This window comes from Gymnoscopelus microlampas (assembly GCF_963454915.1).
Source record: "Gymnoscopelus microlampas genome assembly, chromosome: 18".
Lineage (NCBI taxonomy): Eukaryota > Metazoa > Chordata > Actinopteri > Myctophiformes > Myctophidae > Gymnoscopelus > Gymnoscopelus microlampas.
Genome location: NC_139955.1, coordinates 30,686,850 through 30,707,376, shown reverse-complemented (window position 1 = coordinate 30,707,376; position 20,527 = coordinate 30,686,850). Strand labels below are relative to the sequence as shown.

The 20,527-nt window shown below is 42.8% G+C and overlaps 1 protein-coding gene across 4 annotated transcripts in view; it reads left to right on the top strand.

Annotated features, from left to right (window-relative positions):
- glra1 (glycine receptor, alpha 1) overlaps positions 1 to 17,860 on the top strand; it is a 119,217-nt gene extending 101,357 nt beyond the window's left edge. For 3 of the 4 annotated variants that reach the window (XM_084041001.1, XM_084040999.1, XM_084040998.1), the window contains one exon: positions 17,307 to 17,860. In XM_084041001.1, the coding sequence (XP_083897127.1) occupies positions 17,307 to 17,609 (303 nt within the window). In that variant the 3' untranslated portion in view covers positions 17,610 to 17,860. Of the gene's footprint in view, positions 1 to 17,282 lie in introns of all 4 variants that reach the window. The other variant, XM_084041000.1, reaches the window with a different exon arrangement.
- The last annotated feature ends 2,667 nt before the right edge of the window (positions 17,861 to 20,527 follow it).

Genomic DNA, 20,527 nt, shown 5'->3' with positions numbered 1-20,527 from the left:
AGACAGAGAATAATAGTCCTCAGAGCTTCCAGAGGACAAATTCCAGGTCATGATTACAAAACTAAATTCCTGGTGGAGAATTGGCTGGGATTTGGGTTAAAACATTAATGAGTTAAAGGCATTTGGAATTAACTTAAGGCAAGACATAGAGTCTATAAACTGTGCTCCTCAGAGCGCAGGGCTCTGCCAGGCCAAGTTGCCTATCCAGGGCCTGCAAAATTTGGAAGTCAGTCAATTGAAATGGAAATGAAAAATTGGACTGATACATCTCGATCATATGACTCCAGAGATAATGTGTGTGATTGTGTGTGATATTTGTAGGAGTAGTAGCAAAAGGTATGGCAGAAAATATAGCAATGGCCCAGCGAGTTAGAGATTACCTGCTCACACACACACACACACACACACACACACACACACACAGACGGGAGGATTTCGGCAGGCTGGAGACAATAATGGTGTGGCCTCCCTGTCCAATTTTCTGCAATCAGTATCAAGTTACTATGGGAATAGTGTGTGAACGAAGCCGCACACAATCATATAGTGGTGTTCAGTGGCGAAGCCGCAATATACAGGCTGGCTGCTTGAGTGCATGTCATAGTGTGGTGACCTTCTATGTATCATTTGGCCAAATAGATGAGGGCAATCTTTATAAATGCTTCAACTATCCTGCCGTTTATTAAGATTGCCTAGAGGAAGGGTGGACCGTGGACTGAAGTCACTGCGAGGCGCACCGTTGCTCCGATCCGCACCAAACTTGGCACAAACACTGTTCAGGGGTCTGCCATCAGAATAGGGGGCCCCATCGGGGGACAGGTTAGGGCATAGGAAGAACAGATCGGAGGAACCCCCCCAGGCCCCCTGGGGGCCTGGAGGGGTTCCTCCGATCTGCACTAAACTTGGCACAAATACTGTTCAGCCGTCTGACATGGGATCAGTCATACCCAGGGGAAGCCTTTAGCCTTTAGTGTGTGTCCATACAGCCAGACAGACATTCCCTGTCCTAGATGGCTTGGCCTTCAGGCTCCATGGCTCCCCATAATGTCGAGTACATTTGTTTGGACGGTTCAGTGCTGACTGGCTATATGTTGTAGGAAGGGAAGCTGCAGCAGCATAGCAGCATTCCCAGGTGTGCTGATTTCTGTGTTTTCCACCCTGATGCTTTATTGATTCATTAGTGACACTGATTGTCCAGAGAGAGAGAGAGAGAGAGAGAGAGAGAGAGAGAGAGAGAGAGAGAGAGAGAGAGAGAGAGGGAGAAAGGGAAATAAAGCTATAGGGAGAAAGTGCATAGTCCTGCAGTACTACTTGTTTAAGACACTTGTCTTAAATAAAAACGACAGAGAGAGAGCCCATGAAATAGACACTGCAGTCATTCGAGAGAGCGGTGGAATGAGAGAGAGGAAGAAAGAACAGAAAGAAGATGGAGAGCAGAATGGAGAGAGAAATAGCCAGAGAGGAAAAGCAACAGAGAGAGAGGGGCTGAGGCGAGGAAAGCGGCGCTCGGGAGAGTGATGCGAGTCAACGCGTCTGTGTTGCTCTGCAGGGGAGGGGGAGCGGGGTGTGACACAGAGTGATGTCCCCCCCTGGTGGGCGTGCAGGGCAACTGCCAAACAGGAGCAGATCAATAGCAGCCATTCATGCTTGAAGGATGGGCCTGGCTGGCAGCAGTTCCCTGCTTTAAAACAGACCACAACTCTCCAGAGTGAAACAGAGAACTCCTTCAGAAGTGAAAGTGTGGTGTAGGATTTAACGTTTTCCTGCTGTCATTGTATAAAAAAGGAATCCCCAACAATGCAGCCCTCACAGTGGTGTAAAGTAAGTAAGTACATGTACTCAAGTACTGTACTTAAGTACAGGTGTGAGGTATTTTTACTTTACTGGAGTATTTCCAATTTCCAATACTTTTACTTCTAGTCCACTACATCTCAGAGGCAAATATTGTACTTTTACTCCACTACAATTATTTGAAAACTTAAGTTACTAGTTACTTTGCAGATATAAATTATTATATTATAAAACATACATTAACCACTTTAGCCCCCTATATATATGTGTGTGTGTGTGTGTGTGTGTGTGTGTGTGTGTGTGTGTGTGTGTGTGTGTGTGTGTGTGTGTGTGTGTGTGTGTGTGTGTGTGTGTGTGTGTGTGTGTGTGTGTGTGTGTGTGTGTGTGTGTGTGTGTGTGTGTGTGTTTCACAGGGGGGCTACTACTCCACATTTTAGCATTAGAAGACATTTTAATTGGTGTTTTATTTTTGGATATTGTGAATCATTTATCAGCAGATAAATCAAAATGCATTTAAACAGCTCACTGGATGTGAGCATTGTGGACAATAAGATGACACGCAGCCATTTTTGTTGAATGCATCAAAAATAAATTGGCCTACATCACATCGGCCAAGAAGTCGCTGTGCAGTTCTGTATCACAGTGTGGTGCTAAAATAAGTGATGACATGCTTTAAACAGCCTCAAGGTAGAAAGCTACCAAAGGTCCTTCTCAGCATGAGGATGGAAATAGCTGAGCGGAAACATGGGACATTAAAAAAACTAAAAAGGAATGCCACACACACACACACACACACACACACACACACACACACACACACACACACACACACACACACACACACACACACACACACACACACACACACACACACACACACACACACACACACACACACACACACACACACACACACACACACACACACACACACTCCACCCCCAAATTACTGTATTCGTCTTGACAATTACTGAGGGTTTATCGTTTTAACGTATCTTCTATTTGATACCTAATCAAATTTTATCTTCTAATTTATCCGAAGCTTTGCTAAGGGATACTTATTACCAAGTGTACTTACGGCAGTACAATAACTCAGACTTTCTTTGTAATTCACATAAAAAAAAAGTAAGAACAGTTAAAAACACAATATAACAATTAACTATCTAACTGAAATACAGATTGTCTGATATTCTCTCCAAGATAACAGATTCGTCTGCACACATGAACAAAATACAGTACCGATGCCATAATGGGGCAGATGCCCCTTTTAAACAATGTCCCTCACTCTATGCTGTTGTTGTTGTTGTTGTTGTTGTTGTTGTTGTTGTTGTTGTTGGTGTTGGTGTTGGTGTTGTTGGTGGTGTTTTGGGGAGTGTCAGACTATAGCATATCAGTAAAGTAGTGAGGAGTAGTTGCCCTTCAGCAGAAAGATGGCATTTTACAACTTACAGAGACGTATTACTATTAGTGGATGAAACACGTTTGTTTTGATAATCAGCTCATTAGTCACGATAGCTTTGATTAGAGTGTGAGTGTGTGTGAGTGTGTGTGTGTGTGTGTGTGTGTGTGTGTGTGTGTGTGTGTGTGTGTGTGTGTGTGTGTGTGTGTGTGTGTGTGTGTGTGTGTGTGTGTGTGTGTGTGTGTGTGTGTGTGTGTGTGTGTGTGTGTGTGTGTGTGTGTGTGTGTGTGTGTGTGTGTGTTCATTCTCCCATGATGATTTGCCTGTTCATTAAGCTAGTCTCTCTAAACACCTTGATCTGGGAGGTTGTGCTGCAGCTTTGGGAAACAAGGGGAGATAAGAGAGTGGGGATTAGCCAGTGTAAATAAACAGCGAGAGCGATAGGCCACAGTCCCTCCCACTTAACCTCTAGACAGCAGGTTTTCAAAGTGGGGGCCACGGCTTTCACCACAAGACCTTCTCTAGGACATGTCCTGAAGAAGGTCTTCTACCAAAAGCTCAACTAATAAATTCGAGGTTGTTTGCATTATGAGTCTCTGCTTTGATATAGTGAAAAACATTAAAAAGTGCATTAACTAGAGCTTTTAATTTCATGCACACTGACTGTACCAGTATTTTTCATTATGACACGTTCTGGCACCATGCACAGATAGTAGGCAACCTGTCAGAATTTCAATGATGCTGGTTATTACTGTAATTGTTTACCAGTGTGCCTGATGCACATCCATTGCTACACTAATCAGAAAAATGAAGGGAGAGGTGAATTCCCCTCTCAGTGAGTGAGCCAAAACAAAATGGTGGAGACAACAGGGGAAATACAACTTCTGATTGAAAATGGAAAGGATGAAGAGAGACGCAGAGTTGGGTACTTTGTAAACAGTACAATAAAAAAAAGCACACTGGAGGTGCCCTGTGGCTCAGCAAGTTAGCATGCCTCTGCTCTCTCTCTAGCCTTGGTTTCCTGTCTATCTATCTACAGCACACTGACCTAAAAATGCCCTATTTGTTTATTTATTATTAGTTTTTACAGCACGTTGGAAATCTGGCATTGTGTGTGTGCAGCCTAGTGTCAAAGAAAAACGCAGCCAGGAGGAGGAGATCAGTGGAGCTCGGCTCCGGCACAATTGAACCCCTGGTGACATACTAAAGTCTAATGCTTGAATAATAGATGACCTCACCTTTTCCATTAACCACTTGACTTGAACCCTATAGAATCCCTATTCTTAGGAGAACTTTAGGCAAAAATAGCAGATCTACAAGCTCACAACGCCTTGCGCTGCGAGGCATTGTGAGCTTGTAAATCGGCTATTTTTGGCAAAGAGGTATAGTTGTAGAGGGAAAAAAGAGCAGTTAAAGTAAAAAAAAAAAGAAGTTTTATCTGAAACAATTTTATACAAAATAGTGGGGGTCCCTGCTTCATCTCTCTCAGCTAGGGGCCCTTGGTCTGAAAACGTTGACCAAGGGCTGTATGGGGCTGTATGGAATTTCAAAATCGAACAAACTGCGCTATGCGTTCAAAATGGTCATCAGTTATGAAAAATATACTGTGACTCATAGTAAAAGGACAAAAAATGCAATACCACTGGTACGGGCAAGAAGGTCAATGATTAACACATTGTGAACATAAGAAGTATCCATCTCATCATAGAAGTATGAGACTGGTTGCATTTGAAAGCTTCTCTCTTATTTTTGAACACCTCTAGGCCAAATAACAAAGGCTCACATGCGCGACGATGCACTGTAAAACAATATGTAAAATGATGCACCAACAACAAACATGAACAAATGAAACACAACCAAATTAGGTTGTCAATCAAAGCACTAGCAGACAAGTCGAGGCACAAAGCAGTAACTTATTATGCCTGTTTGTAGGCTTGCCTCAAACCTAAACACATAATGGTAAAGAAAGTTGTCATCCATAGAGAAAACACACTAACACAGTGATGTGTTAGTTAATGTAATTTGTCGCCCCCTCCTCGGCGAGAGGAAACAAACTTCACTGCAGTGGTGTAAAGTAATTCACTCAAGTACTGTACTTAAGTACACTTTTGAGGAGTTTTTACTTTCCTGGAGTATTTCCCATTTTCAATACTTTTACTTCTACTCCACTACATCTCAGAGGCAAATATTATACTTTTACTCCACTACAATTATTTGAAAACTTTAGTTACTAGTGCAGATACAAATTATTATTATTATTATAAAACACATTAACCACTTTAGCCCTATTTAATACATATGCGGCACGTTGTGAGCTTGTAGATCTGCTATTTTCAAACAACACAAACACAGTACTTTTACTTTTGGTACTCTAAGTATATTTTGATGCCAACACTTTTGTACTTTTACTCAAGTACCATTTTGAACACAGGCGTTTTACTTGTAACAGAGTACTTCTACATTGTGGTATTGATAGTTTTACTTAAACATTTGAGTACTTTTTCCACCACTGGGAGTGAGATAGTGACAATTCCAGGACCCTGGACAGTTCCTCAGTGCCTAACACATTAGGCTAATGGATTTTGACAGTGCTCAATTATCAACTAAAATACAACAGACCTACGTTTATGTTTTATTTATTCCTTTCACTCCTCATTAGTAGAGCTGAAGGCGACGATTGTGACCTGCATGAAACTCCCTGAGAACGGTGTCATTCCATTCATTTTCGGCATATTACGCTCACTGCAGCAACCTCTATCTCTCCTAGTGGAAGGATTTAAAAGAATCTGACTCTGCACTAATTGTAGCCTCGTATTAGCCTGTATTTCTAACATTTGAATTCATTTGGAAATGTCTTTATTTTTTAATATTTATTAATAATGTATACAATATTTAACATTTTTGAGCGGTGTAGCCGCTCCTATAAGTGGGTTTGGGACCCATCCGTGGCGAAAGTTTTTCTTTCCGTCGCGAAAATTTGTCTTTCGCTGTACTATGATTGGCTGATTGGCTGTGACGTTCTGTGATTGGCTAGTGAGACGCATGATGAAATGAATAACTCATAAATATCACCACTCACTTAAAAAAAATACTTTTTTTTAAGTGAGCTTCCATCACTGTGATGACCACTGTTGTTTTTGAGCACCGAGCGGTGCAAATATACAAGTGTCACAGCAAAGGGTCTGAATACCTATCTTTGCAGGATAAGTATTCAGGATAAGGATTGCTGTGATTGGCTAGCGAGACACATGATGAAATTGACTTAAAACTTCGCTCATAAATAGCACCGCTCACTTCACACTGGGTGTGATTTTTGGGGCGGTGTAGCCGCCCCGTATAAGTGAGTTTTGGACACCGACCAAAAAATGTGTGTACCCCCTAACCCTTCCATTGTTAATGCAAATTGATACTTTTTTCATATCAGCCAATCACATTACAGCTAGTGTCATCACCACTAACTGTAATGTGATTGGCTGACTTTGCAAATTCAGGACTGTGATTGGCTAGCGAAACACATGACACATGTGCAGCCCTATGAATAGCAGTATGGACTTTAAAAAAAGTCAATTATCCTTTTTTTAAAGTGAGTCATGTTGTGATGACCACACACCGCCCACTTCACACTGGGTGTGATTTTTTATTATTAAATAATAACATGTTGGTGGGGTACTGGTCAAACTGGATGGGGGGGAGGGGGGGGCAAAAAGTCCAATCTGTAGCTGGCATTGCCCCTAAATAGAGCATAACAGTGGCCACCATGTTTTTCACAGGAACTGATGACGAAAGTAGAAATCCCATTCATTTTCTCCATAGTCGTTTCAGAAAATGCTTATATTAAGAGTTTTAGCCTGGAATCAAGCCAACCAGCATACTGGTGAATCATTCATGATCATAAAACATTTGATTGATTTGAAACATTGATTTGAAAAGGAATTGGAAAACGGATAAAAAAAGGTGAAGGTACAAGGACTGTGTACATATTTTAAGATTAAAGGAACTACTTCTCCCATAAGCCATTATCCATTAGCCTTTCCAATGCTGTCAGACAAAACGATTGTTTAGCTTTCTTCTTTTTAACTTTAATCGTTTTCTTTATTATAGTCTTTTTATTGTCAATAATGTGGTAAAATCTTGACTGATAGTGATTTTCAACGACAATTTACGTTTGTGTCTCCGGTCTGTGGGACTTAGGATAGCAGAAACTTGATGGCCATAACCAGGGTTGCCAGATCTGCTTATTATAATTTCCCCGCAAGATTTTATTTGAAAATAGCCGATCTACAAGCTCACAACGCGTCGCATCGCGACGCGTTGTGAGCTTGTAGATCTGCTATTTTCAAATAGCTGATGTATGTGTTAAAGCGCTCATAGTCCATAGTCGCTTCTTTTGGGCTGGTTTTCCTAGACCTGGTTGCTTGTTTCTATCACAGAATCTGGCAACACTGGCCATAACATTTCCATTGAAACGCTAGCTCCACCCATCAGAGACATGCACTGCTACACTAAAGTTTTTCCTTTAAACTAGATTGATTGCAAAGAGACGTGTGGCTTTTACGGGAGCATTCAGCACCATTTTACAACCAGGACCCTTGTGGTAAATTTACTTTGGATTGTTACGACATTATAGCTGATAATACAATTTCTCTATAGAAAAAATGAATGGGATTTTTATTTCCCGACACCACACTGTTCGCCTCTACGCCCCTCCGTGGCGCTGGCACTGTGTTACACTGTTGGTGCACACTGCTACGTTCAGGCCCGGATTAAAGGAGAGATCCAGACATTTTAAGTGTTATCTTTGATGTGTCGCTAATCACTCACCAACATTGAAAGGGACGTTGAGTTATTCCAGAGAGTCCCCTGTCGTCCAGTCTGGCGACCCCCTCCGTTGGCATAATGGGAGCCCGTGTAAGAGTGAAAAAAGCAGAACGAGATGACCCTGGTTGCTTGTTTCGCTCACAGAACCTGGTCTGTGGAAGAAACAAGCAACCAGCGTCATCTCGCTCTGCACGAACGATAGCTCGTTCGCGACATTCAGTGCATGTTTGAGTATCATGAGACTTCACGATGAGCAGTAGTAGAAAAAAAATGTTTGGTGAGTGATTAGCGACACATCAAAGATAACACTTAAAATGTCTGGATCTCTCCTTTAACGCAAGGGCCTGCAGCCCACTGCACCAAGCTCTGGGGGGGTACAAAACCCCTGGCACCGTCAATCAACTACACTTTATTATTTTATTTGTTTTCAATCCCGTGCCTGCTTGCTTTAATAATAATAATAATAATAATAATGAATTGCATTTTTATGGCGCTTTTCTAAGTACTCAAACTTACTCAAAGCGCTTTGTGCCTCAGTGTCTCACCCGCTGGTCTGCTCATGCGTCTCCATCTAATGCTGGATGCATTAATTATCACAACATCGTACTGACACGTCACAGCATAAGTGAGGAGGATACACAAAACATGTCTTGCTCACTGCCTGAAAGCCAATCAGATCTGTCAAATCAGACACCGGTCTCCTTAACTGTACCAAGAATCTTTATCTAAATCTGGTGACGGTGCTTTTAGTCATTATGGTCCTATGCCCTGGAGTAATCCACCTGGTGACCCGGAGGTCTGCTACAACTGTGCCATCTTTTAAAAGCAGGCTTAAAGGATAAGACCACTTTGGTAGAGGTTTGGGTTGTGTAGTTACCTTGCCATGATGTAACTCCAAAGATGGGCAAGAAATCAAAAATAATTGCTCCATTGATTAGAAATTGATAATTCAAAATATGCTCCTCATTGACTTACATTGTACGGTAAAACAGTTCTCAAAGTCACTCTTTTAGCACATAAATGAACCCAAATATAGCTGATTCAGACAATATAGAGCATCACCAAACCCAGTACTGTTTGTTTTTTTAATGAAAATGTCAACTTCCTGTTGATTTTACTATTTGAAGATCTGGATCCGGATCCGCCGATCCAGTCCGGGTTTTCTACTTATTAAAAATGGCAAAATCAACAGGAAGTTGACATTTTTATAAAAAAAAAAAAACAGTACTGGGTTTGGTGATGTTCTATATTGTCTGAATCAACTTTTTTTACGTTTATTCACATGCTAAAAGAGTGACTTTGAGAGCTGTTTTACCATACAATGTAAGTCAATGAGGAGCATATTTTGAATTAACAATTTCTAATCAATGGAGCAATTATTTTTTTATTTCTTGCCCACCTTTGGAGTTACATCATGGCAAGGTAACTACACAACCCAAACCTCTACCAAAGTGGTCTTGCCCTTTAAGACCTACCTATTCGATCAGGCTCATGGTTAGTCAGTCTCTCTCTACAGTATGTGTGTGTGTACGTGTATCCTGTGTGGATAAATGCGTTAGTTATGGGGTGGAGTATTAATGGGTCATAAATGCTGTATCATGTAAATGTGTGGATGAATGATGAGGTTTTTCTTTTTATTGCTTTATTTTATGAGTGTGTGGTAGGGATTATTGTACATTGTATTTCTATTTATATATATGCAGATGTTCCATAGTTTCTTTTTGTGAAGCACATTGAGTTTACATTGTATGTGCTACATACATTAAATTGACTTGACATGAATACATTGGGTTCCATGATAAGACTGCATTTTCAGAATAGATAGAAACCCTCACATTGGCACTGTATGTATTTTGAATTGAAAAAAATCCTTCGCTAATGTACAGAGCACTCTCAGAGTTAAATTAACACTTTGGTTTTACTGTGAAGTTGACTCGGGCTCAGCCATAGAACGGACGAACTGGAGGAGGCTACATTATGCAGAATCTCATCAGTTGAGTGATTTAATGAGCCGAGAGACTCTCAAATCTCACCCAGACGCAACCTGGTGTCCATGTCCAAAGACAGTGATAAGTGTTGAACAATATTCTCCTTTTCTTTGGCCAATCCTAGAGCAGAGGCAGGGGCGCCAGAGTAAACATGAGTCCAGATAAGACTACCCCAGCACTCTGTCGAGTCGATACACTCATATCCACCGTCATATTAATCCTCAAACATCCTGAGAAGCTTCCAGCGGCTTTATCCACTGAAACCGTATATACTTAGTTGACTGGGGTCCCGACGGGTCTATACTTGGTCCCCTCCTGTTTTTCCCTCTACACCAAATCTCTCTCAATTTTCACCTATTTCGTTCGCTTGTTTTGCCCAGAATGGGGAACGATAGGGTTCATGTGGTTAAAGAGGAAGACGCATGAGAGAAACAAAGAGGGGGATTTATGGGGGGGCGGGGGCAATAGAGTAAGAGAGGGAGAAGGGACAGCTGGAAATGAATCCAAGGGAAAATGAATAAGAAAGGAGGACATATCTTCAGTTTTTTTTTTCTCCATGCTACTCTGAAAGCTGAAATTGCTTTGGGGGGAGAGGGGGGGGGGGGGGGAGTCACGCAACAACGCGACACAAGCCATGAAATCCCTCCAGCCCCTGTCAGCAGATAGATACAGACGATAGTTAGGGGTGACACCTTCCAAAACAGGTTTATGTAAATGAGGGCGCCCTAAAACAAGTATGCAAAGGGTAATATTTGCAGAGAGGAGATGGTTGCAGATATTGCATCCCCCATGCATTTGGGAGTCCTGGCTCCTCCTAATTCATCACATCAGCGGGCTAAGAGATATAAATGCATCAATCAGGAGAGGAAAGCATGATAGATGAGAGCGAGCCAAGGGGACTCTCTCTCTCTGTCTGTCTGTCTCTCTGTCTCTCTGTGTGTGTGTGTGTGTCTCTCTCTCTCTCTCTCTCTCTCTCTCTCTCTCTCTCTCTCTCTCTCTCTCTCTCTCTCTCTCTCTCTCTCTCTCTCTCTCTCTCTCTCTCTCTCTCTCTCTCTCTCTCTCTCTCTCTCTCTCTCTCTCTCTCTCTCTCTCTCTCTCTCTCTCTCTCTCTCTCTCCATATGTCTCTCTTTTTCCTTGTGCCCCATCTGTTTCTCTTTCTTTCACTTATTTTCTTCTTTCACAATTTCTCTCTTCCCCTCCCCACCGCCACTCTTTTCTTTCACATCGCCTCTCTCTTTGTCTAACTCTCTCTCTCTCTCTCTCCCTCTCTCTCTGCATCATGCCGCACACCATAACTCAACACTTTGAAACGCAGTTAAGAGGATAAGGAGGAGAAGAAAAGGGGGGAGGGTGGGGGGGGGCGGTAGAAAAAGGAGGCGATGAGAGGAGAGGAGAGCTACATCTCCAACGTGTGGCCATAAATCGCTCCTGCAGTCCAACCCAAAGGGCAAAGCTCCGTTCCTCTCCTCTATTTATCACCTCCCCCCTCTCCTTCACCCCCCCCCCCCCCCCCCTCCCTGGGATAGTGTGTCTGGGTGCAGGCGTGGCTGTGTGTTAATGGAGGAGTTTTAATTAGACTATAGAACTAATGAATCGCTGAAGCAGAATCGGTATGACGCAGAGAGAGAGAGAGAGAGAGAGAGAGAGAGAGAGAGAGAGAGAGAGAGAGAGAGAGAGAGAGAGAGAGTTAGACTAAGAGAGAACGTGTGAGAGAGTGAATGAAAGAGAGAAAGAAAGAGAGGAGCATAAATACAGTGAGAAGGGAGGAGTGAACGAGTGATGAGCATGCCTCCACAACATACCTCCCCTTCAGTGTTGCCAGATTCTGTGACAGAAACAAGCAACCAGGTCTATGAGAACAAGCCCAAAAGAAGCGACTATATGGGCCACACGAGCACTTTAAACATGCATCAGCTATTTGAAAATAGCAGATCTACAAGCTCACAATGCGTCGCTTGTAGATCTGCTATTTCCTCGAAGGAAAATTACAATAAGCAGACCTCGCAACACTGCTCCCCGTCCTCCTCTCACTGCTACTTCCTCCTGATATCCCACCCAGCCTCTCTCCCCCTCCTTCTTTCCTCCCCTTCTCTCTATCCCTCTCCCCCCTTCTCTCCTTTTACAGCCCCCCCCCCCCCCCCCCCCCCCCACCTCACATTAATCATGTTGGCGGTGAGAATAAAGTGGAGCATCTGTAATACTTAGAAATGGCAGGACCCGCCGTCACTGAAGGACGTGGAGAGGTCGGGATGGAGCAAGGTGGGGGGAGGGGGTGAGAATGAAGGGGGGGTTTAAAGTTATGGGAACGCGCAGAGTGACGTGGTGCTAGCTAGACAGCGAGCCAGCCGGCTAGGCATTTGCTCATATTTACCGAAGCAGCCATCCGTCAGAGGTCAACGCACGCTATTCAGCAAAATGTACTCGGTTATAAAAAGACTCTATAAGACACTTTGGCACCGAACCAATCATCACTTGGAGGGTTCTATTCTGTTTTTAAATAGTGCGTAGTCAGCAGGTGTGTATGTGTGCACAGTAAAAAATCCTCAGTGTCAATGTATTCATTTGTAAAATTGAAATTTGATTAACACTGTGGACATTACCGCGCGCACTCCACGGCTGGCAACAAGTCGCCTGTCGTTTTTATGATCCGATGATATAGGATAGATTCTATCCTATAGATTCTATCCTATATAGATCATGTCATCTGGTGAGGTAGAGGCAGCATTATAGTTGGTGAACTTTGACCTGTGTCTCGTGATCAAGCCAAACAACAGTTAACTTGAAACCGAAGGGAAAGGAATAACTTTAAAACATTTAAAATAATAGTCGGACAATAGATGCAGAGTAGCATTTAACAGTTATAATGTTTGCTCATAAGAATAGCTCTTCAAACTGTTTATGGGAGACTTGGTGCAAGGATGAAGTCTATTTTACCATGCAGTTATGATTCAATAAAAGGCCATGACTGGGATTACCTCTTATTGAGCAGTTTAGAGTTTGTGTATCTATGACACACACATACTTGAATGGAAGGATGCTGAGACATGCTCACTCTGCTGGTGGGAGTCTGAGGTTCACACACACACACACACACACACACACACACACACACACACACACACACACACACACACACACACACACACACACACACACACACACACACACACACACACACACACACACACACACACACACACACACACACACACACACACACACACACACCTGTACTCATGTGTTCAGATGATGTGATGTGTGTGCGTGCTCATGCGTGCACATGTCAGCGCATGCGAGTCCACCCCAACATGTATTAACAGTTATAAATGGGGTGGCATGGAGGCAAGGACAGAACGGGGACATGGGTTCTAAAAATGGATCTCAGAGAGAGAGGAGAGGAGAGGAGAACTGCTGCCTGGTACCACACAAATAAATACACACGCACGCACACACACACACACACACACACACACACACACACACACACACACACACACACACACACACACACACACACACACACACACACACACACACACACACACACACACACACACACACACACACACACACACACACACACACACACACACACAACCCATCTCAATTCATAGAGGGACGCCCAATGTTTGCGTTTGAATCCTTGAAAGGATGTGTGTGGGGGGGCGGGGGGGGGGCTCTGTGTGGCTGACAGATAAGGACCCTCACTGGCGCTCAGTGATAAGGGCTGCTGCATGAAGTAATTGTGTCACCTGTAATGAAATAGCGGGGGGGACAATATAGATAGGATTTCCAATATCCAACAACAGCTACGTGCTCAGGTTCAAAGAAAATAAAGAAATAAATGAAACGCAGTGCGTTGTAACTCTGAGTGACGGTGGAGCAATCCAACCCATCCATGATCCCGAGGCATCGGATAACGGAGCCGCGTTAGACAGCAGACAGTGTTCGGCTTTGACCCGTACGAACCCGTGACTTTTGGAAGGACACACAAGGTTATTCTGATCTATAGGAAATAGTAGTAGAGTACAGCAGAGCAGAGTACGAGAAACTGTCATTGAATACACTTCCGAACGTCAGTAGCAAAAATAGCTATGCATTCAAATAACAGCTTCATATTCACCCACCAACTAAAATTGTCACTATGCTTGAGTCACTGGATTGGCAGCTATTTAGTACCCTCCGGAAATGCCTAAATTAACCTTTACCTCATGCCTCTATGAGGCTGAAACATCTGCATACATTTGGCATAAGTTTTTTTTATAGATTGTATACATAGTTTACTTATTAGTGAGCAAATACTGTAGTGCGTGAAGTCATCACTTGTGGACATGAATAATTAGACTATAAACAAAAATGATAAGATCGGTGACAAAAGAGCATATTTTCTACATTACAAACGACAAAGCTTGGGATTATATTCACTGACTAGAACTATAACCCTGAGTAAGGGGCCTAGGACAGTGCTCGTGGATCAGTCCAATCAAGTGAAATCACACAGAACTGGCAGTTCTGTGTGATTTTGTTGGAACTTCAGTACACCATATGTTATTTAAATGTTTATTAGGCACTATATGTGTGCTAGTGTGTAAAAGTTGCGATTTAAATGTTCATTACTATGTGTGCTAGTGTGAAATTGTATCCTTCCTATATTAAAATTGCCTAATGGGTGATGCCGTCGGTCAGTCGGAGAACCACCGCACATATATGGAGTCAAATGCACATTGTGCCCCCCCCCCCCCCCCCCCGTCAGCACTGATGTCAGACACAACAGAAACCATCACTGTGGCCCTTGGGGGGCCTCCGTCAAATGCACATATATATGGAGTCAAATGCACATATATATGGAGTCAAATGCACATATATGGAGTCAAATGCACATATATGGAGTCAAATGCACATATACAGTAGCCCTGTCAAATGCACATACTGTATATGGAGTCAAATGCACCATAATATTATGGAGATAAACATGCACTGATGTCAGAAACAAGTAACAACAGAAACCGTGTCAAATGCACATATGGATATTTTCAGCATGCACTGATGTCAGACACAACAGAAACCATTCAATATGAACTGATGTCAGACACAACCGAAACCATTGAGATTTCCAACAAGCACTGATGTCAGACACGACAGAAGGGGCACCGTCAAATGCACATACTGTACTGTATGGAGATGCACATAATATGGAGTCAAATGCGATCGGTCAGATCGGCGGTGCAATATAGGTGTGAACCTCTAGTAATGTTCAGTAGGCAATGGCATTGTATTATATGCTAGTGTTAAATGTACAGTATATGAAAGTTATTTTTGTGCATGCGTATACGTACTATTTACCTATCTGTCTCAAATGTTTGAACTATGACAGGAATGCTCAATTCCATACACTTTCAACACACTCCTTGTGCCAATTAAATAATAACCCTCACAGCATGTAGCCATCACAGCATGTGCCATGCTGCCATATTACACTTAACAATGCATTTTTGGGGCATTTAGCAGACGTCATGCTCTTATCCAGAGTGACTTACAAAGTGCGAGGTCAAAATAAGTGCCATGTCATGCAACGGTAGCTTACCTGGTGGAGCAGGTATATGAAGACTAAGTCCTTCCTGCAGCTGTCCTGGGTTCATATATTCACCCTGAGGCCCTTTGCTGCATGTCATCTCCTGCCTTTCCTGTCTCTCTACTCACTGTCAAATGAAGCAGAAAAAGAAAAAAAATAAATTTGTGTCAAATGTTGTGTCTAATTTAGACACAAGAACTAAATATCTCAATAGAAGATCAGGGAGACAAAATACAACCACTCCTATGGTATCATTTATATTGTATTAACATACTGTACCATACAGATTGGACAAAATCAATTTTATTCACTAAAAACACCTTACATAATACAGCTTCAAGAAATAATCTAGGGTAGTTAATATCAAAGGCTTATGATATTATCTTGTTTTGTTCAACAAGATAATCTCCACGAAATCAACATACTTCTTAAAGACACACACGCACGCATGCACACACACACACGCACGCACGCACGCACGCACGCACGCAGGCAGGCAGGCACACACACACACACACACACACACACACAGCCAATTTTGTCACAGAACAAAATGTTAAACTCTTTTAGGCTTATATTAACCACAGTTACCTTTCTGCATAAATCTAAAGCTCTATGTCAAATGTCATTGGTCATCTGGTGAAGTCACTACAGGGTTTTAAGACTGCAAACTGTAGCACTCTATTACAGAGTAAGGATGTACTACTTGGGACAACAAGTAAGCAACATGTATGTGATTACCTTGCTTTGTGTAAGTCGCTTTGGATAAGAGTATCTGCTAAATGCCTAAATTGTGTAAATTGTAACATACAAACAAGGCATCTAAATAACACACAAATATCACCATTTTCACAGCAGGAAGTGCAAAGTAAGAGTCAAAGTGTCACACTGGTAGAGGGGCAGTAGGGATAAAAGAGAAGGTGCTCTTCAAGAGACATGTGCCAACAACAAAAAACATAGATTTGCTAATTATATAAACCATGTGTGCCATAATTTGATGGTGGGTAATTAAAAGTTGGATTACCTTGATCTGTTCATTAGATGTTTTACTGTAGTTTGGAAAAAAATACCATCCGACCAAAGATGACGAATAATATTAGAATCTTTCTTCACAGTGGGCCGATTTTGCTCTGGAAAGGAAAGCTGTTTGCTAAATCTATTTTCCAAACATAGTTTATGTGTGGGACACTCCTAGCTTGGTACCATGTTTATGCCATTTGTCCTGTTGGCACATGTTGATGACATCATCAGTCCTTACCTATAACTTTAGAAAAGGAAACCTAAACAACAAAACAATAGGTACAGGAAATGTTGGAAAATGCAATGTAAGAGGAGAGGAAATTATGTAAAATGTTTTTGTTTTTTTTTAAACACCAGAATTTTCCTTTTAACGAAATTAAGTCCCCAATGTAAATATTGTGTTGACAGATTCACTCAAACAGAACACATATTCACAAAGAAGAAATATAAATCTTTATGGCCATAAAGAAAGAACACACATACATACCAATACCCTCACATTCAACACACACACACACACACACACACACACACACAGACACACACACACACACACACACACACACACACACACACACACACACACACACACACACACACACACACACACACACACACACACACACACACACACACACACACACGGCAACATCATAACGTCTCTGGTTGATTTCTCTCTGGTTGATTTCCTAACAGAATGAGTATTGGCCTGTGTTGCAGGAGGATGAGACAGGCGAGGGCCGCTTCAGTTTCGCCGGCTACGGCATGGGCCCGGCGTGCCTGCAGGCCAAGGACGGCATGGCCATCAAGGGCAACAACAACAACGCCCCGGCCCCGGGCCCCCCGCCCCCTGGCCCCGGCGAGAAGACCGTGGAGGAGATGAAGAAGCTCTTCGTCAGCCGCGCCAAGCGCATCGACACCGTGTCCCGCGTGGCCTTCCCGCTCGTCTTCCTTATCTTTAACATTTTCTACTGGATCACCTATAAGATCATACGCAGCGAGGATGTCCACAATATGACTTAAGAAGAAGGAGAGGACACAGTGAGTGAAGGAGAGGAAGCAAGCAAGGAAGGAAGGAAGGCAGATGGGGAGGAAGGAAGAAAGCAAGGAAGGGAAGAAAGAAAGAGTTCTAATAGGAGACATCATTGACCCCCACCCCTTCCTCCTCCTTCTTACCTACTGTCTTATTCTCTTCTCATCACCCGATACGCCCCGTCCTCCCTCTCTCATCTTCTTCCTGGCCCGACCGCCACCTTAGTTGTTTTGAAGTTTGATTCCCGGAACATATGAATTCATCAATAGTCCTCTATTTATGTATTTATTTATTTATTTAGCGTATGTGCTTTTTTCCCCTTCTCCCTTCCACTGTCCCCACCCAACACCAAGCCTCTCCAACCCCCTCCCCCCCACCCCCCCACCCCCACACTTCTCCTAAATAATCCGGACCAGTGCAATAGCAATGCAGTAAAATGCATGAAATATGAATGTGGCAATATACTGTATTTACAAAAAGATGAAAAATGAAAACGTAAACACGAAGACTTTTCACTGACTTTTCATAACCCAAAAACTGCGGAGCCGGTGACCGACAGCTGGACCGACGAGGAGAGGATCTCATAAAAAGGGGTCTTGTGTTTTGTTTTTTTTCGTTAACAACTCGAAGACTAAATGTTGCATTCTACAGATAAAGCTGTGGGGGGGGGGGTAGTTGGGGGTGGAGTGGGGGTTGTGAGGATCTACAGCACTGTAATATATTCATATATATATATCATAAATGGGGAAAAAAATATCTCAACACTTTGTTGAACGAGGCGGGTATATGGGAAAAAAACAGAGGGATTTTTAAAGAAAGGAGGAACAGCTTTTTTTCCGGGGCTTCCATAAATTAAAGTGATGCAAGGATCACGAGTCCTATATATCTAGATTTGCTTCAATGTGTATTGCGAGCACTTGTCGATGCTTTTCTCCCCTGTCCAACCCCCACCCACCCACCCTCGCCTTGAAACCTCTAACTGCTGAAACCAGAAACTCTGAGATTTCATGCGGTCAATGTGGCCGCTGTCGATCACACGTCGGATGGAAAGGAGAAAAAAAAGAAAACCGTGGGCAAAGACAGACTTGTTGATGCAGGAAATGTGACAGGTGTGAATGGTGAAAAAGGTTACTTTATATAAGCTGTGGTCAACGTTGGTCCTCTTTCCTGTCCTTAATTGATTTAATAACTTATTGCATTATTGTTCCATTACTTTATATGTGCCAATTGGAAACACTGTCACCATGGCTGTGCAACGATCTGCTGCAGCTTTCAGCCTCACAGGACCTGTGGGACGTAGTCAACACTGTCCCATGTGATCAGTGGGAACCGGATCTCAAACTCCTCAAATGCTTCCGTTGTTTTGTTTCTTAAGACGGCGCCGCGTACAACTACTCTTTGAGTTCTACTGATTTAGAAAAAGTGAGTCCATCCATCCCCCAGGATGGAGCGGAGCAGGTCCTTGTCGCTTCCTTGTTGTGCTCATGGACACTGTACTTGACACATGAATCTGTTTACATTGTTTATTACCGCTTCCTTGCTTGACCCTCTTAATGTGACAACCCCCGGCCAACCCCAAACCCCGTCCCCCCTCCTCCCCCCATACCTATCCCTGTGAAGCCAACCTGCCGCTCCCGCAGCTGAGAGGAATATATGTAGTAAATTATAAAGATAAGAAACACCTACTGTACCTTAATTAACTGTCACTCCCATTCGACGACATTTTTACATGCGTTGATGTAGCTCAGAAAGAAACTGTACCTGTGATAGTTTATGAAGGAACTGGAATGAGCCTAACCACGCACATCCTTACAGAGATCAGCGCCATCACGTTTGCACTGTTTGTCCGCTCATTTCCCCATCGCCCATTTCAGATGGCCGTGCCGCCACCAGGCCAGCGTTTCATTGAGTAGAGATAATTGAAATTCATCATCGCTTTGCACCAGGCTTCTCTATGCAATGGTTAATATATGCAATGATTATGTTTTCCTCTTCCTTTAGAGCTTCTTCGGCCTCCATGCACCACCTTTTCTTTCTATTTACTCATCCGAGTGCTCATTGTGAAACAAAGTCCCTATACAAGCCAAAATTCTGAGGGGGCATAATTAGAGTGGAGGGCAAGCTGTTTCCCCAGACAAAAAATAAAATAAAAATAAATTATGATGCAATTTTCTGCTGACATATGCTGACATCTGCATGACATTTGAAATATACTGTATATTCAAAGACTTTGGAGGGAAAACTTCATTTAGTCCTAATCCATTTCTTGTTGCTCAGTAAGCTCACAATTTATATTAGGTAAATACTGCATATTTAGAGATTTTCACTGCAATTATTTGTGCTGTTATGTATTGAAAATGACACTCAGGCATCTTGAAGTGGACTCAGTCGGACCCCTATGAAGTGAACCTTACTCAGACTATCTTGGGAGATGGTCTGAATACAGTTCACTTCTAGTGCGCATTGTGGTTCGATTAACCTGTGCATTGTGAACGCAAAGTGCTCCAGGTTCACTTCACCCTTTGCCATTTTACTCTAGGCTTGCCATAGACAGATCGCCTGTGCCAACCCTTAAAATGAACTATAGTGTGTGAACAGAAAGAGGACTGAGGCCCCATTAGAGGTGAAGTTGACCAGAAAGACAACCAAGTCCTCTCTCAAATGAACTGACAATATGAACAAAGCAAAAAATAACTCTTCTTTCTGTTGGTCCACTTTTTGGTCCACTTAAAGAGCACTCAGTTCGGTTCTTTTATCATAAGTACTTTTTTAATACTAGGTGCACCCCTCAGTTTCAACGGGCATGACGCCACTGTCCCCAATTATTTGGTACATACTATGTGAACAGCCCTTACACACTTCTGCTGTACAGTGAGAGATCAGCAGCAAGCCCTGAGAATGAGGTGAC